General features: G+C 48.9%; 1 protein-coding gene across 5 annotated transcripts in view; it reads right to left on the bottom strand.

Annotated features, from left to right (window-relative positions):
* The window catches only part of disp1 (dispatched homolog 1 (Drosophila)), a 52203-nt gene that overhangs the window by 3707 nt on the left and 25960 nt on the right, over positions 1 to 22536 (bottom strand). For 4 of the 5 annotated variants that reach the window (XM_037449188.2, XM_037449187.2, XM_037449189.2 and 1 more), the window contains 6 exons: positions 13052 to 13670; positions 4111 to 4140; positions 3655 to 3778; positions 3133 to 3260; positions 328 to 422; positions 36 to 133 (listed from right to left, as the gene is read on the bottom strand). In XM_037449188.2, coding sequence (XP_037305085.2) covers positions 36 to 133; positions 328 to 422; positions 3133 to 3260; positions 3655 to 3778; positions 4111 to 4140; positions 13052 to 13629 — 1053 coding nt within the window. In that variant the 5' untranslated portion in view covers positions 13630 to 13670. Of the gene's footprint in view, positions 1 to 35; positions 134 to 327; positions 423 to 3132; positions 3261 to 3654; positions 3779 to 4110; positions 4141 to 13051; positions 13671 to 16858; positions 17077 to 22536 lie in introns of those variants that run through there. The other variant, XM_037449191.2, reaches the window with a different exon arrangement.

Raw genomic sequence — 22536 nt, 5'->3', positions numbered from 1 at the left:
ATGGGCCGTACGGAGGATCGTGCTGCAATACGCACCCTCGAGTTGTCCAGGCTACACATCGATTTGATGGCCTGAAGGCTCCACAGGTTCTTCCCCTCGGCTGACGTGAACACCAGTCTGGAGTAACGGTCGCCTGCATGAGCAAAAGGCCTTTGTTACTCACATGGGAAAACCATTGCGAAGGTGGTGTCTTCTCCTAGGTCCTAAAGTATCTCGTTAAGGCATTGTTGATCTCACACAGACACTGATGAGCGTCATTTGAGTTCTCCCAGGATGCTTTGCGGCTCCTTGGTTTGAATTGAATTGGTGTCATTTGTGTATTCTTACTTGGCACATCGCAGAAGAACTCTTTGCTGAAGTCCCACTCTGCTTGTCGTTTGTCTCGATCACTGTGGTCCTCAGGCCACCTGGGTGCATGGTGACTAATACAACCATAGAAGAAGAAACACATGGTTAGCCTTGGAAACATTACTTAGATGTTGCCAAAATGGAAACACAGGAAAACAAATGGAATGTATTTTTTGCTTCAGTCATGTGGAAGGTTGGTCCTGCATTCTGCTGCAGCAAACACTGCGTTTATTGCTGCTTTCTCAAGAACCTCTTGTGGTCGCAGTGACTCAATATTTTAATGAGTGCTCGCTCTACTCAGGAGCCTAAAGTTCGCCATCTGAGATGACCATTGGGTTGTGAAGGAGTGACATTGTGTGCGGCGCTGGTAGCGGCTGCAACCTGTCAATCACAGTAAGCTTAAAAAAACATACTCTGCTCTATTTGAACGGACCATCATTCACTAAATGAACACCATGCTGCATTGAAGGAGACTTGAAACCAGAGATTGAGACCATAGACTCACACATAAATCAGAGAGCAGCAGAGTCTTGTTGTGGTCACGCCGAGCGCTCGCCTGCTGCAGCAATCTGCATGCTTTTAAAAAATGCCTTATCGCAAGCTTGGGTGATAATTCGTAACTTTAGAGCAGCATGTTGTGCATAATAGGAAGAAACTTGCTGTGGGCATTATTGAGATATCAGGAGAACATGATGCCTTTGATCAAGACCCCCCCTGGCACCACACTCACTATCAGTGCCTTTGGCTTCAATGTCACTTTGTGTTTCTGGGTTCAATGCCCCCCTGTCGGGGCGTGAGAGCTGGGTGTTGATGGTTGTCATTATTTCAATAATCCTAATAGTGGATCTGATTGAGCGGGGCGGGGTTACAGGAGTGCTCAGTGAGGGTTCGGGTCCTGCAGAGGTTTGTTTTTAGGGGCCGGGAGCAGGAAGGCAGAGTAGGCTTGGGTATCGAGTATCGAGGATCGATTGAAATCGGGGCTAGCTTTGCGATTTACCCGGAATAGTTCAAAAGTTTAAATTTCGATTCCTAGTTTTGATTCTCAGTCCGCCGGCGCCGACCGGAAATAAAAACCGCTGAACACCAACGAAGAAGCGTCCACCGGAAGTGTTCAGAGCGATCGAACATGGATGGCGTGCGTCGGCGGTCCAAAGTGTGGTTACACTTTTCAAAACAAACCGAAAACTCAAAAGCAAAATTATTTCATGCATAAGAGGGTGCACGTAAATATGATTAAGCACCTCCGAGGTCATGGAGTGGAAGTAAATGTGTGCCTAGGGTTGCCAACCGTCCCGTATTACCCGGGACATCCCGAATTATGGGCCAAAACTCCCGGTTGTTGTGAAGTTGTGACGCATCAGACCAGGGTGTGTGGGGGTGTCGGGTGGCCCGAGCGGAGCTGTCCTATCTGTTAAAATGAGCCGTGAGGCTGGCGCTGCAAAGAAAAAGATTGTGCTAGCACCCCCCCCCCCCCCTCCCTGTCAGCGAAAGTGTCCCTGATTAGAGGTTGGGAGAGTTGGCCCCCTATGTGCCCCGTCTGGCTCCTAGGGCCCATCAGTGGGAGCAAGGTAACCTTTAAGTACCTGCAGTGTCACACACTCACGTGTAAATGTGCTTCTGTGAGGTTTCAAAAATAAAGATCTCTGGAGGAAAGTGTACCCCTGTTAAAATATATTCATAATTTATAATGTTTATACAATATTCAAGTTCATAGTTTGATATTTATATTGTAGTTGAAAAGAGCCCTGTTAGAAATTCATAGTAAAGTTAATAAAAAGTTCATAGAATTAACATTGATGGAGAAGGTCAGACTATTTCCTTCAGAAAGACCCTTGGTTAGCTAGCTCATTTAAAATATCTTAAACTTAAACTTTTTTGAACCTGCCTCTTAAAAGAATCGGAATCGAGAATCGCTGGGAACCGGAATCGAAACCAGGAATCGGAATCGTTCAAATCCAAACGATACCCAACTCTAAGGCAGAGTAATCAGCGGGTTGACAGGCGGGGGAGGGGGGGGGGGGGGGTGCTGACAGCAGCAGAGGCCACACAATTACATCCGAGGACAGACGAGGAGGACAAAGGGAGCCACAGACGGAGCAACGTGGGGGTATATGACCTTACTGCTATGTCAATGTCCTTCATCAGAGACAGAGACCAACCTCGGCCTAAAGGTCAAAGAAGGGATTTAAAAGGTACTAAAATCTAAATTCAACCTCACATGTAGACAAATACATTCACTTTCATCCAGTTTTCTGCCGATTTGGGGTTTTCATTAATGGGATGTAGGATTTCATTTTTTTAAGTTAAATAAAAGCTGGGCAAACGTGAACTGCTGCCTGCCACCAGACCCCCCCAGACCCCCCAGTCCGACATCAGCCAATCTTTGTGACGTGACTCTGATCTGATTAGTTGTCTTACCGGGATTGAGAAGACAGGCAAAACCTGGTGAACACTGAGGGAATCCTTAAGGGGAGAAGCTGAAGACATGATCTCCCGTGATCTGCTTCACGACTAATGAAACACGGCAGAAGATGCTTCCACTGATGGAAGCAGGACAATTTCATCTGAGAGAGAGACAGACTGGCTCTTGACCAGAGGACACATCTTCTATTGTGCTCCCCTTTTCTTTCAGGAGTGGTTCAGACTTGACAGAATCCTTCCACTGCTTTGACCCCCCCAGTCAGTGATTGTTGAAGGGGGGGGGGCGTGGGGGTGGATCATGAAACTAGGTTCAGTAAATAGAAAGGAGAAGCATGAGAGTAATTACAGTCGTGGGACACGTACTTTTTGGCCTGCTCGTCAGCATATTTGAAGGGGTAGTTGGCCAGCGTGGCCTTGTAGCCCGTGTTCTTCACCATGTTGTTCCATGTGACCAGTCGCTGGCCAATGGCTGTTCCCCGAGGCTCAAAACCCTTTTGGGGAACAAAGAGAACACGTTTACATAAAGGAGGCCAGTGGCTGAGAACAACATGCTGACACTCTGAAATCACGTTGTAATAGTAAGAGCCTGATCGTATTAATAATAAGATAGTAGGAGCCTGCAGCTGGGCGTTGAGAGGGGAGACAGGAAGTGGACGAGCGAAGCTGTGGCAGTTAGCTGCCTCCGTTTGAATTCAAAGAAATCCAGAGTGGAACCTCTCCATCACCACGAGTTGGCATGTAAAGGCTGCTGCACACTCAACACATCCTGCCCTGTCATCCCTTTCTACTTAAAATAGCTGAGTGAGATTAATGAATAGGATTTTACTGGAGCTGAAATCAGAAAGAGGTAGCATCCCTTTCACCCCCGTGTGTATCCGTACTCACCAGCAGCGGGTCAGAGAAGTCGGGCAGGTCGGGCACCAGGATGCCTACGAGGGCACACACCACGATGAGCACCGTGCACACCCCCAGCACCACCACGGGCCAATCAGCTATCAGCTCGGCATAGCTGCAAACAGGAAGGGAGTCTGAACACGGTGATGACAAACCATTCATCTAGTGTAGCCGAACCGACCCTTGTGGGACATATTGGTATTTGGCCCGTGGAGCTTCCTGCCGTTAGACAGCCTGCTGGATTGGCTTCCTGCAGCGATGCGGCGGGCCAGGAGATCCCAGCTGCAGGGTAACAGGGAGACGCGGGACTCCCAGCGATAACGTATGACTCACTGCTGAGGAATGGCGGCAGCGCGGGGGCCGTGATGGATGGGTGGCACAGATGAAATGAAAGGGGAGGAGAGAGGCACAACACAGAGGGAAAGAAATGCTCCAAGCAGCTCTCACCTTTTGGGGAATCGAAAAGGCCTCGGAGGGCTGAAAAACAAAAAGAGGGAGATACGTCAGGCTTACATTTTGAAGTTCTGAAACAAACGATAACAACAGTGGGACATCTTTCCTCCATCATTCAAACTGAATGTTTAAAGAGCCTCTCAGAAGTGCTTACAGTACTCGGCCTTCTGATACAAAGTTGCCACAGACAGGAGGACGCCACAGAGTGACAAAGACTGGGGGAGGGTCTCACACAGACACACGAGCGATCAGGGCTTGTGGTCGTACTGTAGGGAGCGGAGGGGCGTCCTCAGGAAGCTTGACGTGGTAAACGGACAGGTCAAAGTACAAGGACATGTTGGAGGGGACGTCCTCACTCTCCTCAGGTCAAACCATCCTCTGTAACAGCCTGTATGTACCACTCTTGCCTGTAGGAGGAGTGGTTTAGTTTAAGCCTCCAGGCGGCGCAGTGGAACCGGAAGTGAGTGCTGCAGCCAATCAGGTCACTGGCACTCTGGACATTGGTCCTGCGTGAGGTTTGGACGATCTGGCCCACATGAATTAAAACCTGCGGAATGTTCTAATTAGTGGTGACGGGAGGCTCACATTCATTGGAGTAATGAGGATTTGGGGGGGGGGAATCCTTCGTTTCACTGGACACATTAATATGACGGTCGGATGTAAACAGTTTGGGTTTCTTGTATTACAGGAGACATCTCTCTGAAATCTAAAATAATATAACTGCTTCCTTGGAGGGACATTGCCTTCATTAAGTGACCTTTGACCTGGTAAAAACGCCTAATGAAAAGCACATTTCCCCCGCCCCACTTTGAACTCGCTGCCAGGGGAATATTCTTTATTGCCAATGTTATTCTTCTCACTGCGCTCTCGCCTCCTGGCTTCCATGTATGGCCTCCGTCTGCAGACCTCAGGACACAGATATGGCCCAAAAACAGACGGGAGGAGTTATTGGAAATAGTTGGAATGGATTCACCAGAGTGCTTTCAGACATATCTATCGGTCTTCTGAAGGTCTGTTTTAGATTTGGGTTTCCAGTGCAGCATACCTGAGCTGGCTATCTGGCCCCAGGACCGTGCAGATACAGACACATTTCCAAGCAATGCAGGGCGAACAATTCAAGACGTGGCAACTTGAGGAACATTTGTTGACTAAAACAAAGGAACACAGCGGCACTGAGAGAGCAGAGTTCCCACTCTTCTCTCCCCTGGCCCTGGATAACCTTCCGTGTTATTCTATCCCCCTGAGGGAGAGTGTTTCGGGATCACTGGGCTAATTAATAAGACAAACACAGACCTGCGGCCGCTCACTCAGCGCCGCGCTGACAGGGGAGAAACGGGGAGGCAGGTGGTGTTTGAGGGCTTCTCTAGACAAGAGAAACAGGGTGAACTTTCTGGGGGTGTGGGATTTCCTCCAGATACTAAAGCAGCAGGTAAACAGCTCATCAGACGCGCAATTCTTTTCTTTAACAAAAGAAATTCTGCCAAGTTGAGGTGTTTTAAATCAGTGCGACCAATGGAATGACATCACTAGAGGGGCTTGTGTGTGTATGTTTATAGAAAGGCTCTCGTGGCTTAAGCGGCGTATTGAGAGGGAGGTCAACAATCCCTAAACACAGCCTCGGGAGGACCACCTTCATATGGCTGGGGGTGGTAGTTCATGGAAACAGCTTCATTAAGGTACATTCATTAAGGAACTTTAAGGTTGACCTTTATTCATATGCAGACAGTAAAGTCTAAATCAGGCCTTTTTAGTGGCGTGTGACAAGTAGGTTGTCTAACAAAAGGCCAAAATGAATAAGGTTCCTATAAACAAGTCATAAAATCTTTCAGGGGAAACTACTTGTAAACCTATAAATCAATTCATACCAGACAGCCATGTCCATTAGGTGGACGCTCTGTGTGGTCAATCTAATACACACCTCCTACCTCACTTGACAAATACATCTTGAAATGTAATTTCAAGATAATGCGTCTAGAGGCCAATGCTGGGTGTTAATAACAAGATATGGTGAGGTGCATTAATGTGAGCAGCAGTAACACGGTGGGATTCACAGGGCATCACGTTTCCACCAGGCCCACACAGTGGGGTGAAGTGGAGGACGTTGGAGTGGTGGGATGTCAGAAGGTATGGACGAGAGTTACAAAGGATCATCCACGGAGGATTGTTTCTGGCTGCTGCTCGTCTCAGCAACATGACACAACACTGGGGTCAGGTGGCCTGTGCACCACCACTATCTCCACGGGGGCCGCTGGTCGGTTTGTTCTGCTGCTCCCGGTTCTTTTCCAGCTGCTTTGCTACCAAGCCTTGGAATGGAGGGAAGGTGTTTTCGTGTCCACTACAAGAGCTACAAGCTTCAAGAGCCGGTGTGACGTCTTCATTACGGCTGCTCCTCCCTGATCTTCATGGCTTTAAGTGTGGAGCACAAGATTCCTTACATTACATGTCCTTTAGCTGACGCCGATTTACCCTTTAAGTACAGTTTAAGTGCCAATTTGTTTTGTGTTTTTTAGTCAAGGTGTAGTTGGAAGGTGTGTTTTCCACCATTTAGGAGCCAGGACAGAAAAGAGTTGAATTCTTCCTCAAATGGCCCTAACGTAATGAGGCTGGGCCATAAACTAGTGTGGCAGTGTTTCCTTTAGGTTTACAGCTGGGAGCTGCGTACATGGAAATGTAGTCTATAACTGAGGGCAAGCCAGCAAAGAGAACTTCTTAACCTGCCCAACACGTGACGCATGCTAACTTTGAGTGGGCATGTGTGGCCTAGAGGAGCTGCAGAGGAAGAACCAATGCAGCACAGTTCCTTGAAGTCCACCGACTAAAAGACACCAGACGGATGCAGAGGCGCAGGGTTCATTCTAGTTGTCTCTCCACAGAAAGCAATTCAATGAAAATGCCTGACATTCTCATCAGCAGGGGACTTTGAACATCACGACAGAGAAAGGTCAACGCCTCAGGGCCATTTAGATACAGCTGATGCTGTGAGGGAACAGGACAGAATTATTCAAAGGCCCATTGTGGGGAAGCATGAATCTTCATTCAAACGCTTTGCACCCAGCGTCAAATGTATAAAACTAAGCAGCTCACACATGCTCCTGCTTACGCACCACAGGGCCAGGAGGTACTGACCTAACCCCTGGCTGGTCTGCTCACTCGGACCGGTCCACGACTGTTGCACCATGCCTCTACCTGTTACTAGTTTCTTTACTCATTTCTTTGGTGTGACATCTCCTGTCTGTCTGACGGCATTTATCAATCGTTACTTAGAAGGAGATCAAAGGCATCTAAAAAAAGAAGGCAACTCTGGTATTAGATGCTATTTGGACAGAGATCATTTTAGGGGACCATGCCCCATTGGAGCAGCAGTCTCGATGATGGAGCATGCACGGACATCTGAGGTGAGAGAATATGTGTGTACAGCTTTGATGAATAAAATGTGACTCTTCATTGGGAACATTCCAAACAATGACTGACTGCTGAGTCCCAGGTCACAAGAGGCCCTTTCAATAATGTCCCAGAGAGGGTCAGTAAATGTTGCAGACCCCTTTGAGGAGACACAAGCGTATTAGACACAGCCTAGTTTGTAGCATGCGTTATTGCAAACATGGACTTGTTTAATACGTTATGAAGCAAATTCAAATGTGTCTCTAATCACGACCAGTATTTGTCCATTTGTCACTTTGGTCCCAGAACAGGGAGGGGCCTGAAAACCCTGCTCCAGCGTGCCGTGGTCCTTGACTGCTGCCCGTGCTCATTTTGGTTTTGGTTCTGTTGGGTTTGGCTGACGACACACTTATACGTTGCTGATTTTACTGACTTAAGCATTTCTTTGTTTCGGTGCAAATGAACTTCTCTCTCATTAAGAGCCCGGGTTGTGACTAAATAAACCCACCCAGCCACATAATCATCACACCAGCACCCAATGCAAACATGCAGTCTGCCTCATTATACAGCTGTTAAATGAAATACATTTAGTTTAGTCAACGACCCCATGACACCTTGTGTGGACTGAGCCGTTGGATTGTTTTATGGTGTTAAAAACACAATCTTTCAACTTTATCACTATTTGAATATGTGGTTTTGGAAATGTATGAGTCATCTTTGGACTAAAAGACAGAATATAATCAACCTACTTGGTTATTCAAAATGTAGGTTTGTTGCAAATGTAATGAGGCTCAGAATATATAATTATATTGTTATTTATTTTGTAGGTTTGATTAAAACAAAACAGGAATTGCATCTACAAGAGCAACTACGGACAGAAACTACTACTATTATTATCTCCTAATATTAGTATGAATATATATTCCTATAAACACTGAGGGTTTGCACATAGAGAATGTGCTCACTGATCCAGTCCCTGTGGCAGAGCTGCTCAGGTTATTTTAGTCTGCTGAGACCACTTGGACTAAAGGCTTGTTGTTGTTGATTTTTCTACGTGGTCACTGCTCCTTCCATCTGTACAGCTCAGTTTACAACGTCGTTTTGGAGCTCCCTGCAGCATGTCTGCTGCCTGAAAATGTAACGGATTAAAACCGGTGTCCCCTCTCAAAGTGACCCGCCTCCCTGGCACAGCGTGGGGCCTCTGATCAGGGAGTGAGGGGGGGGGGGGGGGGGGGGGGGGGGGCCTGGGGGGTACGAGAGAAATGAAGATGGCTTCAAGAGAAAAGGGAAGAAAGGAGGAAACCGAGCAATCACGCTGTGGGAGGTGCGGGACAAATACCACAGAACCAGCCTGTCAGCTCCGGACCCAAACCAGCTCAGGACCAGAGCTTCTCAGGAGACCGACGCCCATCAAACTACTGATGAGTGGATTGAACCAAAAGCAACATGGTTACATTGTGTGTTTAATGTGCTCATCAGACAGGCAGCATGAAAGAGACACTCTGACCGACTGGAGGAATCTCGACTAAGGAAACCATCGATTGGTCATCTCATGGACGGGGAGCTTCTTCCCACCACAGCTTCTTTTTTTTGAACAGATCAAAGTCAGTCAATGGCCGTGATATCTTCATGGATCACAAGAGCATGACATCTCAGTCACACTGTCCCTAAAAAACCCACCAGTAGTATTGATTCATTGAGTCACTCATCCATCCCGGGCTAACTTCCGAGAGGATCTGAGGTGCATGATGTCATCACTCTCCTCCATCCATCAGCCGGTCTCCACCCAAGCCCCAGGAGCCGTTTGTAGGTTGCTGCTTGGCTACTTTGGTTTATACTTAGTCGTCTTGTAGTATCCTGTGCCATGTAGTTCTTTTGCATCAGAAATGTTGCATGCAGATTTCTGCACCTGATTAAAAGCATGACACTTCTAAAACGATTATTGTAAACTACTGAATTGTGTTTCTATGTATGCAGTACACACACACACACATTATTTATAATGTGCAAAGCCTTGTCGAGCTGACACCCTGAAACACAGAGCACACGGATCCCTGTCAGACAAAGCCTGGCTGGTTGAGGCTTGCAGCTGTCTGTGCAGAGAGGGAGAGAGAGAGAGAGAGAGAGACAGAGAGAGAGAGACAGAGAGTGAGAGACAGAGAGTGAGAGAGACAGAGAGAGAGAGACAGAGAGTGAGAGACAGAGAGTGAGAGAGACAGAGAGAGAGAAACAGAGAGAGAGAGAGACAGAGAGCGAGAGAGACAGAGAGAGAAACAGAGAGGAACACAGAGAGAGAGAGAGAGAGAGAGAGAGAGGAACAGAGAGAGCAAGGGGGAGGTGGAAAGAGACGAGATAACTGACAGAAAACAGAAACAAAGAATTAGGGCCCACCAGGTAACGAGAATTCAAACTTTCTGCAAACACAGCAGAGAAATGAATGTCTGCTGAAGACACTATGCAGAAAGCCAAAGAATGGTTTGGACCTCTCCAGCTGCTCAAGTATGCGAGATGGACTGCTGCGCTTTGGAGTTGCCATGTTTTCACACAGCTTCTTAGCAACCAAACCAACTGGCGCCTACAAACACAACACGACTCAAACTTCCCCAAAATAATAAAAGCTAACCTTTCCTAAAACGCCGTCATGGCGGGGGCGGAATTCTTGCTAACTGACAAAGCGGGAATTAACCCAAACTCGTAGTTGTCATAAACAGTGAAGAGGGCAGGAACATTTAGCAAAATGGGGGGGGGGGTCAAATACTCACCGTGACCCCAGCATGGTTGAGTGTGTGTGAACCTCAGGTGCCCCCGAGCTGCACCTAGTCTGTGGCCTGCTTACAGAGGTCTCCCCGTGGCCTCGATGGGCCGAGCTATGACACCAGGGCTCACACGCTTAGACTGCACCCTCAGAGCAACAACAAAGACAAGTCTGTGAGAGCAAACTTAATCTCTCTGAGCTCATCCTATTCATTGAAAATATTCCTTTATTGAAATGGCACCTAAAAGTGAGATCACTTTGCCGTCTCTGAATGATTAAAACCTAGAGCATCCATGTGGTGCAGAGGTCCCACAGTGAGACCTCCTCCCTGTGACACACACGACGTCTGTGACGTGTTCAGACGGTGATCGAGGGGCTGGCAGCAGCACATCATCTGGATCACGTGTCAATAGGCACCAAGGTCTCCCCTGTTTGTGGACAATCAATGGAAGATCATTACTGACCAACTGCCAGGCAGACAATGATGTGAAGGATGTGGGGACTCTGGAATAATGAAACAACGATGTCATTTTCTTCATGAGTTGTGTCTCGCTATCGACTTGTTGGGGGTGGTTGCTCTTTTTTCCAAATGCCAAATTTGTTGTCGATTAACCCCCCCCCCCACTGAATCACTGAGGTTGTGCCTGGCCTGCTCCAGAAGGTCTGTTGCATCTCGTGCGTGGATTAGACCCACTGGGCTTTCCATCGCTCTCAAAAATAGAAACATGAGGAAACTAAGTACCAGCTAATCTTGGTAAATGGATTAATGCTCGGTGAAGCCGAGAACAGGAGCATAAAAAGCCCCCTCTTGTGAAACAGGTATAAAAGCCCCCCTTTTAAGCTAAGGTTACCACTCATCAGTGTGTGTGTGTGCGTGCGCGCTGTGATCACAGATGTAATCCTGCAGCTAATCTGGAAAATCGCGCCTGCGAGGCAGATAAAAGCGATATCTGACTCCATCGTCTACTCATGGAGGCTTTCAGGGATCCGGCGTGGTTGACGCCCATGTGACCATCGGCGAGCTGCAGCAGGCACACGAGGCGGGAAAGAAAAGGGAGACGAGCTGTGAAGGAGGTTTTTTTGTTAATGTCTGGGTTCAGGGGCAAACTACACATGTGAGACAGGTATACAGTTTCCCAAAGTCTAATCTCCCCATCTGACACACACACGCTGGCGTACAGGGAAGTGTGTGTGTGTGTAGGGGAGGGGGGGGGGGTGTTGGAGCGAGCCCCCCGGGCCCCGTAATTCAAACCTGTCATCGCTGAACAAGAGGGACCTGTTTGGTAAATAAGGAGAGCGGTTTCAACATCGGAGACGCAAATGTCCCAGTCCACATCTGCTCCCCATTGGGGTGTGGAACGGGAGGAGAAAGGAGGGAGGGCAGACTTAATAAAGTAAGAGAAAGAAAAGGGGGGGGAGAGCGTGGAGGAGAAGTGCCTGCAGACGGCCACATGGGAAACCCTCCACTCTGAGCTCCGCCCACAGCCTCACGCCAGTTGGATTTCCTCAACGAGTAAATTGGGACTTTGCGGTAAATGCACCGTTACACAGACGGTGATGCTCTGAAGACTCCCGTTTCAAATGCGGTGGAAGAAAAAGAAACATCTCACTAAATCCGGACAGCTGGCGGAAAGGAAGAAAGGCTTGAAGGCTGACATTCGGCTGCGTGCTGGCCGTGCGCTCCTCTACGTAACGCACAACTGTCTCTGGGCCGTGGACTTGTCATTATAGGCTTTAATAGGAGCTAAAGCCAAAAATATTGATTCAATTGACAGATGAAAAAGTACAAACCAGCATCGGATTGAAGGACAAAATCCTCAGTGAAATCATTAGGTGAGACTTAGAAAAAGCTTCCGTCTGCCAAACCGTGACAAGCGTCCATGTGAGCAATCTGCAGGTAACACATCCTCCAAAGCGCTGCCCGTATGCATGCTGGTCCCCAACCACTGCATTCCAGGCCCAACACGATCCCTCTGCATGGATGTGGCATGTTGTTATGCACGGGGCCCGGGGGCTGTGAGAGGCCCTCTGTTGCCCCACCCGGGGAGATGTTTGGGGTCAGTGAATATATAATCATCCACACACAGCTACACACTCTCTGGGACTGGAACGGACTGAAATATGACGCACTCCCCACAGTTTGTCAAGGTTAGGTCTCTCTCTCACACACACACACACACCTAGGAGTTTTAGTAGCGGCTATTCTCCAATAAAACAATTACTCTAATAGGGAGGAAAGAGTAAGCAGCGAAAATAACAGGGCTTTTATTGTGAAGAATTTATAGGAAACTAAACGTGTTTATCACAAAATTGCCAGTGCGTTGTTCAGTGCTATTCTTCAATAAAACCAGATTAGTAATACTGCAGGGAGGAAGAGAGCGCAGTGAAAATAACAGGGCTCTTTTATTGTGAAGAATTTATAGGAAATTAAATGTTTATCACCAAATTACTTGAGCTTTCCTAGCAGCTATTCTTCAATAAAACAAGACTACTAATGCTGCACAGGGGGCTTTTGTTGTGAGGAAATTACAGGAAAAACCGCGACTCTCTGGACCACAAAATGCCAAACCGGTGGCTGTCCCATCAGGCATGTGACCACACATATGTAGACACACACATGTGGACACACGCGTATGTGGTCACGGCTGAGGTGTGATCCTGTGCATCAGATACCACAAAAACACACACACACAGATCAGCGAACATAGCAGAATGCGTATGATGAATCCCTCTGTTTAGTAGACCCATACGGAGCGATGCCCCAGGTCTAATCCTGAAAAGCCCCCCCGGCCCCCCTACCTGATTCCAGCAGTCTGGTTGTGGAGGTGCTCCTGCCAGCGCTGGTGATGCTGGTGCTGGAGGCCGAGCGGGGAGGCAGGGGGAGGAGGATGGGGGTGAGAGTACGTGCAGGCGGGGAGGCAGCACTGGCAGGACGGAGCGGACCCCGCGTGGGGGGCCGGGCCAGCCCCCGGGCCTGGAGGCGGGTTCTGAGACAGCGGGCACTCCTGCTGTCCGCACGGGCAGCACGGGGCCGGGTGGAAGGGACATTGCAGGCAGCAGGGAGGCGAGGGATGGAGAGCAGGGGAGGAGGAACCATTGCGCATGGCCGCCCTGTGGGGGTCCGTGGGCGGCGGGGGGGAGGGCGACGGGGAAAGGGTCCTCAGGGAGCCGTTCTGTTTAACCACAGCGCGGTTTGGGCTCGGCCTGTTCACCCTCTGGACGACGTGCACCCTCTGGGGGGGAGCTTTAGATGCCGCGCCGTCGGCTGCCGGGGGGGCTGCGAGCGGGTCCTGGCCGCCGCCGCCGGCCAGTGTGCTGATGTTGGAGGGGGCATTGCTGAGGGCCGGGGGGTCCCCACAGGCGTCACTCAGGGCCATGGTCCTCTCCCAGCGCGCCGGGCAAGGACACGGTCACTCCTCTGGAGGGGGGGGGACAGGAAGAGAGAGGTGTTTAACAGGAGGACCTATCAGGAAAAAGATTCACGTTGAAGTCAGTAAATACACATCAATTAGATCCCATCCCTATCGGACATGATGATGGATCAATTAGCCTGTTAGCTTAGCGTGGAGACAAGGGGGCAATTAGTTCTGCTCTGCAATAGACAGTTCTTCTTTATTCATTCCATACAAAAACCACAGAGTTTAAAAATGATGCCGAGCCACAAGGTGGATTATCCATTTTAGGTCACTTTCTGCTCCAGGTCAGAACAGAGGGGAAAGGTTCTGTCTGTTCCACAAATAATGAGTTGTTTTAACTCCAACTCCATGTCGACATTATTCTGCCAATGCTGAGCATATCTGCCAAACTGCTTCTTTATTCCTTTGGACACATTATTATGAATTAAACAGGATAAATCTTTCAGCTCTGTATGCATTCAACTTGACTTTGGACACAAGCTACGAGAAGATCTGATGAGTTTGTTTGGTATCCAAGGGATACAAAGAAGTCCAGGTCCATTTAGTAAAACATTGACACATGTTGTGACAAACTGATTAAGGCCAAAAAGGAGACAGAGCCACAAACCATTCACCGATTGGCCCCCTGAAACGTGGTTTTCTATCACAAGTGGTTTCAGAGCCACCCGACGTAAATTAGGCCGTTTGATTGGATCACGAAGCGCGAGTACATCGGGGGGGGGGGCACAAACGGTTCCAACGGAGTGAGAAATAACAGGTGGCTGCTGTTTCAGCCCCTGTAGGCTTCAGCTACCCAACACTCGCAAAGCAAAGGAGGCGCAGTGTGGAGGAAACATTTCAATAATAGACGTGTGCATCTCTGCAGCTACGGGGGGAGAAAAGGCCGTGTCATGGCAGCTCACATGCGTCATGGTTACAGTCACCCAGTGTGGAACTTCACTCTCTGATCACAGCTGAAAACATCCTGAATACTGCTTATAAGAATGTCAAGATGCCGGTGCACTGTTCAGCCTTCAGATATCTCCCATTTGACTATCTGTGATGGCATAGGAGATAAACTGGGGATATTACAGAGGCTGCAGACCCAAACTGATTACTGCACATCACCAACAAACCACGTGAAGAAGGCTTCCTTTGTCTCACTGCCACGCAAACGCACCTTAAAGTCACCTCTTTGTAAAACCAGCAGAAAATCCAGTTGGAATCATCTAAAAGTTGAAGGAACACACTTGAGCTTTTGTGAAAGAGATGATCTTTAAGACTAAAGATAAACTTGCACCCGAGCAGCGGGTGAAACTTCACGTCCGACTGGTACGCCCTGCGACACCTCCACATGAAAGCTGAGCCTGAGGGTCAGCGTGCTGAGGGAAACCCAGATGAAGTCATTAGCCCGGCTCCCACAGCTGTCAGGAACCGGTCAGCCGGGAGGGAGACGCACAGCGTCATGGAGACCAACGTCTTCTCCGCTCAAAATAATACGGCGACAGCAAGCCACAGTTTAGAGTTAAGAAAATGTGCCACCAGGCGTGCTGTTTGAGTTGTGAGGAATGCGAATGTGTGTACAAGCGGCGAGCGCTGACAGGCAGGTGAGACATCCAGGGCAGACTGTGCGGACACAAGCGGGCTCTTGTGTCTCGCGTCAAAATAAAAGCTGCACCAGAGCACACTCAAAAAGACGCCGGCGTTCAATATGTCGAGCGCGGCAACACAGACGCAGAATAACAATAAGAGTGAGAATAATAATAGAGAGACGGAGAAAAAGGAGCAGATTACCTCCTACTTTCTCCTCCTCACCCTCTGATTCGGCAAAAATGCACCATGTGGATATCAACTGGAGAATTTGACTAGGTAACGAATGTGTCATACCAACACAAAGGGTAACGTTAAGTGTAATTATTAAGGTCACTAAACGAGTCAATTTCCAACCATTCTGTTGCATCCATACTGCTCACAATGTCATGTGAACATTTTCCTCCCATTACCAGGACATTGGAATTATACAAGAAGGGTGGTATCCTCATCATACATCCGACCTCCAGTTGAAATCCATAACTCTGGACACCAGAAATAAGCTAAACTAATTCTGCAAGGAAATTGTGTCACAGCCAATCAGAGGCAGAGTAGAAAAACAACCCGAAACATGCTGCCCAAAATTTCCAAAAAAACATGAATTGCTAGTTTGCCGTAAGGTGGCTTTCCCACTGCAGCGAGGAGCAATGACTTCAAAGTTCACCGTCACAATAAAACACGTGTCTAATGGGTCTCTGGTGCGAGTGGATCTCACCGAACATTAAAAGAAGCCTGAAATGAAGCGACCATCCAACCCCAAACAATGGCTCCGACAGGTCACACACCGCGTCTAGACCTCCACATGTGATTCAGTGTCATTTTAGTGGTGTACTACTTTGTGCATGCACCCTTTAAGTAACCAGGAGAGCAGACAGCAACACGCGTGATGATCCCAGGGCCGAGGAACCAGGCAGGTGATGACGAGGCGTCTTTCATGTGGAGCCTGTGATTATGCAGCGAGGCGTTGAGAGACCTTGGGCGACAGCCATCCTGCATGCCTTTAATTAAAGCTAATAGGCAGTAATTACCAGGAATCACTCATCAGACACTGTGCTTCTACTAATAATAATAATAATAATAATGAGAGCATCACCGAGGGGCAGAGGTGTCCCTGCTGGGTGCTCAAAGAGGCTCCAGGACGCTCTTTGACATGTTTGTGGTTGTCAGGAGGGACTGTGGACATACTGCACCCCCTGTGGCAGGCTGGCTGGTGAACATTCCACTCAGCCACAGCCACAGCCTCTGGGGGGAGTTAGGTGAAGGCAGCAGGGGGGGGTTGCTTGGTCCATCAATCTCGTGCGTGCTAGCAATCATTAGTGAGTAAAGCAGGAAGCAGCAGAATACATTCCTTCTGTTAAAGACACGGTGAACCATCAGCAGCAAATCCCTCCGTCCCCCAGTAGTCCCCTCGGTGTCATTCTGTGGGACCTCCACCTTTCATCTGGATCACAACGCGGGCTCACATTCATCCACTTCCTCCCATTTGAACGACTCGTAACGGGGAAACTTCCCTGGAGGTTCCCGTTAGCCGTTTTCCTGGACGGTGCCCCGGTGTCCTAACACCAGCTGCACCGGACGCGCTCACTTTGACAAACCGCTCAATGGTCCCTAGCTGTCCTACCGTGAGCTTGTGCCTCCCGGTGGCTCCCACTTGTTGTCCCCGGTGGGGTCCGCAGCACGAGGAGCTCCGTCACCGCCGAGACAAATGAAAGAATCCTCGGTTTGGCACAAAGAATGTCCCGCGAGAACAAACCATGCGCGCCGTAAAGAGGAAAGGAGTCCCGGGGAGAGCGCGCTGTCTCTGTCTGTCCTCCCTGAAGGACCAACAGGCACACGCACGAGCCCGGTCTCTGCTCCGGCTCCCGGGACGGAGGGAGGAGGCGGGGGCTGGAGGGGGCGAGGGAGGGGGCGGGAGACGGAGGGAGGCCAGAACTGTGGGAGGGAGGAGGCGGGAGACGGAGGGAGGCCAGGGCTGTCGGAGGGAGGAGGCGGGGGCTGGACAACCGGTAAGAACACCGATAGGACGGTCTCTGCTCTTGACCCCGCCCACGGACACACCGCTGGCACGCGAAACGAGCGTTTTAAAAAAAGACAAATAAAAATAAAAACGTCCATTTAAAAAAACGATGTCGGAGAAGACATCAGAATAAAATCTACATTGTTTCAACACAGGGGCAACAGTCCTGTCATTGAAAACTCTAAATAGAAATAATGAACAGATTTCCTTGTTCAAAGAGACTAGAATGCAGATATGCTAATAGCCTACATGGGGAACTAAGGGAAACGAAAAGTTACATCATGAAACACCTCTGGAACGCCTTTGATCAAAGCATTTTCAATGATATCATCTACCAGTGATGACGCGATGCCTGATCTTATTTAAGGCCAAGCTGGTCAATAGTTGAATTCTGCGCCGACTGGAGACTTGCAAATCCTCACAGAACAACTGATGTGTCTCAGCGGGGGGGATGGGCAGAGGGCCATACCTGGCTTTAATTTCAGCTGTCCACCAGGATTAGGACACAGTTCATAATAGCAAGCTGTAATCATCTGCGGTGGTGAGGCCGGCCCCCGGGGGCCCAGTGGGAGCCTCGGCCATTCACTGCTTTTGTAGTTTCCTCTTGTAATAATAACCGGGTACTAATGGGCTGGCGGACTTTATTGTGTTGCATCAGACTGGGAAGTTGAGCATTTGATATTTATTGCAGCTGGTCTTTGTGTCACCGCCACTGTCCGAGAATCAGCACAGAAAAACATTTCACTGCACCCCGCTGTTGGGGGGGGGTCAGCTCAGGACAAACGAGCCGCCTCCTCTGAAATAACAACACAAACAGGCCGTCCGCCCTCTCGCCTCGGCCAAGATCAACCTGGAGCTGACATGTGGCGTTGAAGTGGCCTGTCGAGGCAGAGCCGGGTTCAGCTAGCAGGAGCAGAGGTCTGCTGGTATGGGAGCAAAGGAGGAGCCACATCAAAGGCACCACTGTACCAGGAAGGACGGAGGCCCCCGGTCAACGGCCCCTGGGATGATTGCACACAACTCATCAAAGTGACAGGTTTAGCGCACAACAGAAAAAAAGGAAGGAGGGGGAGAAGTGAAAGAGAGGGAAAGACAAAGGGGAATCATTTAAGGCTAAAAAATAATGCTTAATGTGCTTTTCTCAGGCTAATTCCAAAAGGCCGGGTTAAAACAACTTCCAGTTTCCTTTCAATGTGGATTTACTAACCGACCCAAATGTGGCACCCGGGGCAAACATGCAAACCCAAACAGCAAACTGTGGGTTTCTTCCTCCACCCAAGACACCTCCAACAGCTGCAAAGAAGAAAAAGGAAAAAAGAGAAAACAGGGAGGGGAAGAAAAACTCTCCACAAAAGGCTTTGGTCCTGGAAGTTTAAACATGATCCAACTTGTTGTGTGATTTGAAAGCCCGTTAACGGTGATCTAATAGCCGAGCGTTGGGATGCTGGATGGTAATGTGCTTTGACGTATTATGCAGGTAATCCTAGCTTCCCCTGCGTGTGTGATAATGTCTAGCTTAGAAGAAAGAGAAGGAAAGAGCTGAAAGTGCATGAAAGGCGTGCATGTTGTGGATGACTAGATGAACAAAGACAAAAAAGGTGTGACTAGAACAGGCTGGATGAGCAAGAGAGGGAATGGGGCCTCTAAGGCACATTAAGACCCATACTGGCTTCTGTAGGTCTGGGATGTGGAAACCAGGGAAACCTTTTCCCTTCGACACCTCGGCGGTGAGGACCGACATCTCTCAGGCCGTCAGACGTCTGCTCGCGGGACCCAAGGGGGCTGTGGGATGGCTGGAAAAACCCTAACGAGACCTATGGTCTATGTTAAGCGTAGGAACAGGAGGCCTCGTGCCCAGGACTGCATGGCATTACTTCGCACGTCTTATTTGAGGCATGTTGGGTTTCTTGCAACCCGAAGTGATGCGAGAGAGTGGAACCAGGTACAACCCACCGCTACGACAACATGACAATAGACCCTACATCGCACTGGTAGCGACCTGCCAATCATGAGGTAGCCCCGCCCTAAATCCTCCCAAGCTTTGTGCTGTATTTGACTCTAGAGACCATCATTTACTAAATGTATAATTCAAGCTGCATGAACTAAGCAGCAACACATCTGACTATAAGTAGAATGTGGAATTTATACTAATTACATGCTATCAAGATTACCAGGGCAAGTGTGGAACATTTCATGGGGTCTATATACGTATATATATTAACTTAAATCTCAATAAAATCCACATGGCGTTTTTCTGTGAAGTATGAATATATATTAATTTGTTAACACAATGCTTTTATTTTGAAATATTTGTATGACTGTTATGAGTATTTTGGAAGGCGTAGTGACTTTATTTGTGGATTGTTGCTGTTAGTTACAAATGACCACACACTTCTTAACCCCATTCTGCCTGAGGGAAATATGAATTACATTTCCAGTGAAATGGAACCTCCTAAGATGACAGCCTGTAGCAGCCCCGGCATCCAGTCTGATGTCCTTTCTGCCGCTGGGCTGTATTCGGTAAACATGAAGAACACATGAGGAACCATATGTCCCACATGTGCACGTGTTTTAGCTTGTTGTTGTTTTCTTTGTAATATTTCCAAGTAAAGCAGCTCTGTGTGTGCGCGCACACGCTGCAGGGTGCTTCTGTGCAGCTTTGTGAGGAGCTCGCTTTGGTTTGGGCTCTATTGTCAATCCACAGGGGGGTTTCCAAGTGAGTTTAAGGTACGACACGTGTCATGGGCAACGTTGAATGCAATGCCAATGTCACATCAGCGTTTTAAAAGGTAGTTATTCTTCCACGCACGGCAGTTCCACACTGACATGAATATGTTGCGGACAGCAGCGTGGCAGAGAGCACCAGAGTGACCGCTACCACCCCGTCGGACCGATTGGCTTTGGCCGACTATTACTACACCCCCCCCCCCCAGGCCCTCCGAAGTGCAGAAAGACTGCAGTCATTAACTCTGATTCAGCAGATACGGTGATGGCTTCATTTCCTCCCCACAGACAGGAGATAAAAGGCCCCATTGCTACACACTAGTCATTATAATCGGGAACAGCGCGGAACAGGTGGACAGAGCGGCCATGGCCATGTTGTTGTGCTTGAGCAGAGACATGCTGCGTCCAGATGACCCGTCCGGCTGGTTCTTATCATTTCCCTTTCCCCACAACACAGACTGAAGAAAATGACAGAATCCAGAGCAGAGGAAATAAAAAAGTCACTGGCTCCAACTATAAGAGACTGGCAGAGCTGCACCTTTAATGGACATTCGGTGTGTGGATATGACATCACAGCCACATGTTGGATCCACAGGGCTCAACAGGTGAAGACCCAACGGCGAGGACACTTGTTGATTTGGTTGAAGCGTGCTGTGATCGGAAAGTAATTATAGGGAATGAAGCAAAGCGGAGCCCAAGCGCTGTCCCCTGTACACCCCCACCTCAGCACTTTGCACACCCGGCGAGGAACTGACAGCAGAAATGAAAAAACACCTAATGAAGCAGTGCACATGTCTTCTTTTCTGCGTGGAAAGCCTTTTAATCAGAAGCATCCCCCCCTGACTCAAACATTGTGATCCCAGCAAACTAAAAAGACCTTCTGTTGTGCAAGTGATGAGCTGATTGAATCGCTAACCAAACACAGCGCATGAAGAAACTGCAGAATGAATCACTACACGCAGTTCGTGTTAGCGTTAGCAGCATGCTAATAGGATCACTGATCCAATGCACACGTGCAGCGATCACTCACTGCAGTGTTCATCATCTGGCATTCTGAAGGCCACCGTTTACCAATGCTGGCGTAGTGCAGTACAGACCTGATGATAGCGGCCACCAACATTATTAAAATGTTATCTCTAATGTCACAGTAATCCAACGCCTGGAAATGTCAGTTAAAATCACAAACCTGATCGAGAAAAAAAAGATGGGAAGCCCAAAAAAATCCATTGGGAATCCTCCTCTGGGGACCATGAATCTGGAACCAAGCAGTCACCTCTTGGCTGATCACGGTCTCTGATTGTAAAATGGGCTTCTAGGCCAGATGCATGATTTGGCAGAAGAACACAGCTTGCAGGCAGAGGCCTGTTGTTCCACTGCTGTTGCTTTTATCACATTGGAAATCATCCACACTTTTGGCACAAAACGAGGCTCAGCCCTCTAATTACGACTTTTTGTCCTGAGGATTTCACACGGCGTTTGGGCCTTTTGTCGTTCTTTAAAAAAAAAAAAGCAACTTCCTACTGCGGGAAAAGACACAGTTCAATCACAACTCCTCTGTTGCCTTTCAGTGGGTGAGATGGGGAGGGATGAACCAAGAGAGGAGCAAGTAAAGAAGGGAGAGTGGAGGTATGCAAACGAAGGGTCCTCATCTAGTAGAGCAGGGCGGGCGGCGGGGGAGGGGGGGGCGCAAAGGAAGAGTTGACAAAGAAGGAGAAAAGAGATCTTAATTAGTTTGAACAGTGGCGGTTTGATCTCGGACACAATCAGGGCAACTGAGAAGTTATGCAGGACAAGAAGGAGGGAAAGTCATGAGGACCGGAACGATCCGATGGATGATGGGACGGACCCCCCCCCCCCGCCGCCGAAGGGCCACAGAGGAGGAATTCGGTGGGCAGATGTTTATGTGTGCGAATTAGTGAAGAGAGTTCCTCTTTGAAGGCTCTCGTTTGCTCATAAGGACAGGGGCAGCCTTTTAGCATCTGCACAAACACACACGAGACAGAAGTCTCCTCACCGCGCAACAAACATTCATTTGGGGGGCTTCCCTACGTTAACGGCTCTATATGCAAGGACGCATGGGGCAGTCACGCAGGTCCCAAACGGAGACATGCAAACACAACCTTGTGTGCGACCGAGGACTAAACCCTGGTTCACCGGGTTTAAACCTTGGAAAAAAATAATTGTTGTGTTTTCAGTAGCTTGGTGGGAGCTAAGGCTAAACACATTAATTCATTGACCCCGAAAACCACCGCGGCTACCCCAACTCCCAACTGGCCGGCGGGTTAGCTTGTTAGCGCATTAGCTTTTTAGCGTGTTAGCTTGTAAGCGTGTTAGCGTGTTAGCTTGTGTTGGCTGCTAGTGTTGCCACCAGAGGCTCGACAGACTTTGCAATAAACCGTTTTCCGATCTAACGTAACTTTAGACCAAAACCAAACAGACGCAGCTCCTCTTGGGCACACGTTGTGTTGGTGCATCTCTGGTCCCTCGTTGATCCTTCTGTGTCGCTCTGTTCCGTGTTTTCATGTAGCAACAGAGTTACTTCTTGTTGTGAGCGGTAC

The sequence above is a fragment of the Pungitius pungitius genome, chromosome 20 (assembly GCF_949316345.1).
Source record: "Pungitius pungitius chromosome 20, fPunPun2.1, whole genome shotgun sequence".
Taxonomy (NCBI): domain Eukaryota; kingdom Metazoa; phylum Chordata; class Actinopteri; order Perciformes; family Gasterosteidae; genus Pungitius; species Pungitius pungitius.
This window is presented reverse-complemented; position numbering and strand designations above follow the sequence as displayed.